This window comes from Antrostomus carolinensis, unplaced genomic scaffold (genome assembly GCF_000700745.2).
Source record: "Antrostomus carolinensis isolate BGI_N321 unplaced genomic scaffold, ASM70074v2 scaffold12864, whole genome shotgun sequence".
Taxonomy (NCBI): Eukaryota; Metazoa; Chordata; class Aves; order Caprimulgiformes; family Caprimulgidae; genus Antrostomus; species Antrostomus carolinensis.
The window spans coordinates 9,620-10,004 of record NW_010311455.1 but is presented as its reverse complement, the minus strand read 5'-3'; the positions used below and the strand labels follow the sequence as shown (position 1 = coordinate 10,004).

Below are 385 nucleotides of genomic sequence, written 5' to 3'. Positions count from 1 at the left end.
CTGTGAGGTTTGGTTCAGGGCAAGCTGCCCTGTGTCATGGGTAGCCCGGTTGTTGTGTCCCTCCCCAGCCACACTCCCTGTCAAGGCTGAGCAGAGGGATGGGGACAATGCAGGAGCAGAGGGTTCAACCCTGGATGGAGACAGATCCCCTCCCAGCAGGCTGCCAGCTCTGACTGGTTCCGCCTATCTCTCCCAGTGCTTACACACACACTCATTCCCATTCCCACAGTTTCAGAGTCTGCAGCTGGAGCGGGAGATGTGTTTGGCTTCAAACTGCGCCCTGGCCAGGGTGAACCTCTCCCTGCGCCCACGGCTGGAAGATGGGAAGGCTTCCCTGGCTATCAAGTACCAGGAGCTGCAGGAGATACGAGAGACATGTAGGGAC

General features: G+C 58.7%; 1 protein-coding gene across 1 annotated transcript in view; it reads left to right on the top strand.

Moving 5' to 3' along the window:
* Window positions 1–98: 98 nt before the first annotated feature.
* Window positions 99–385, top strand: part of LOC114818516 (vacuolar protein sorting-associated protein 37D) — a 1,491-nt gene continuing 1,204 nt past the window's right edge. The window contains 2 exon segments of the mRNA XM_029084687.1: window positions 99–207; window positions 210–377. Coding sequence (XP_028940520.1) covers window positions 99–207; window positions 210–377 — 277 coding nt within the window.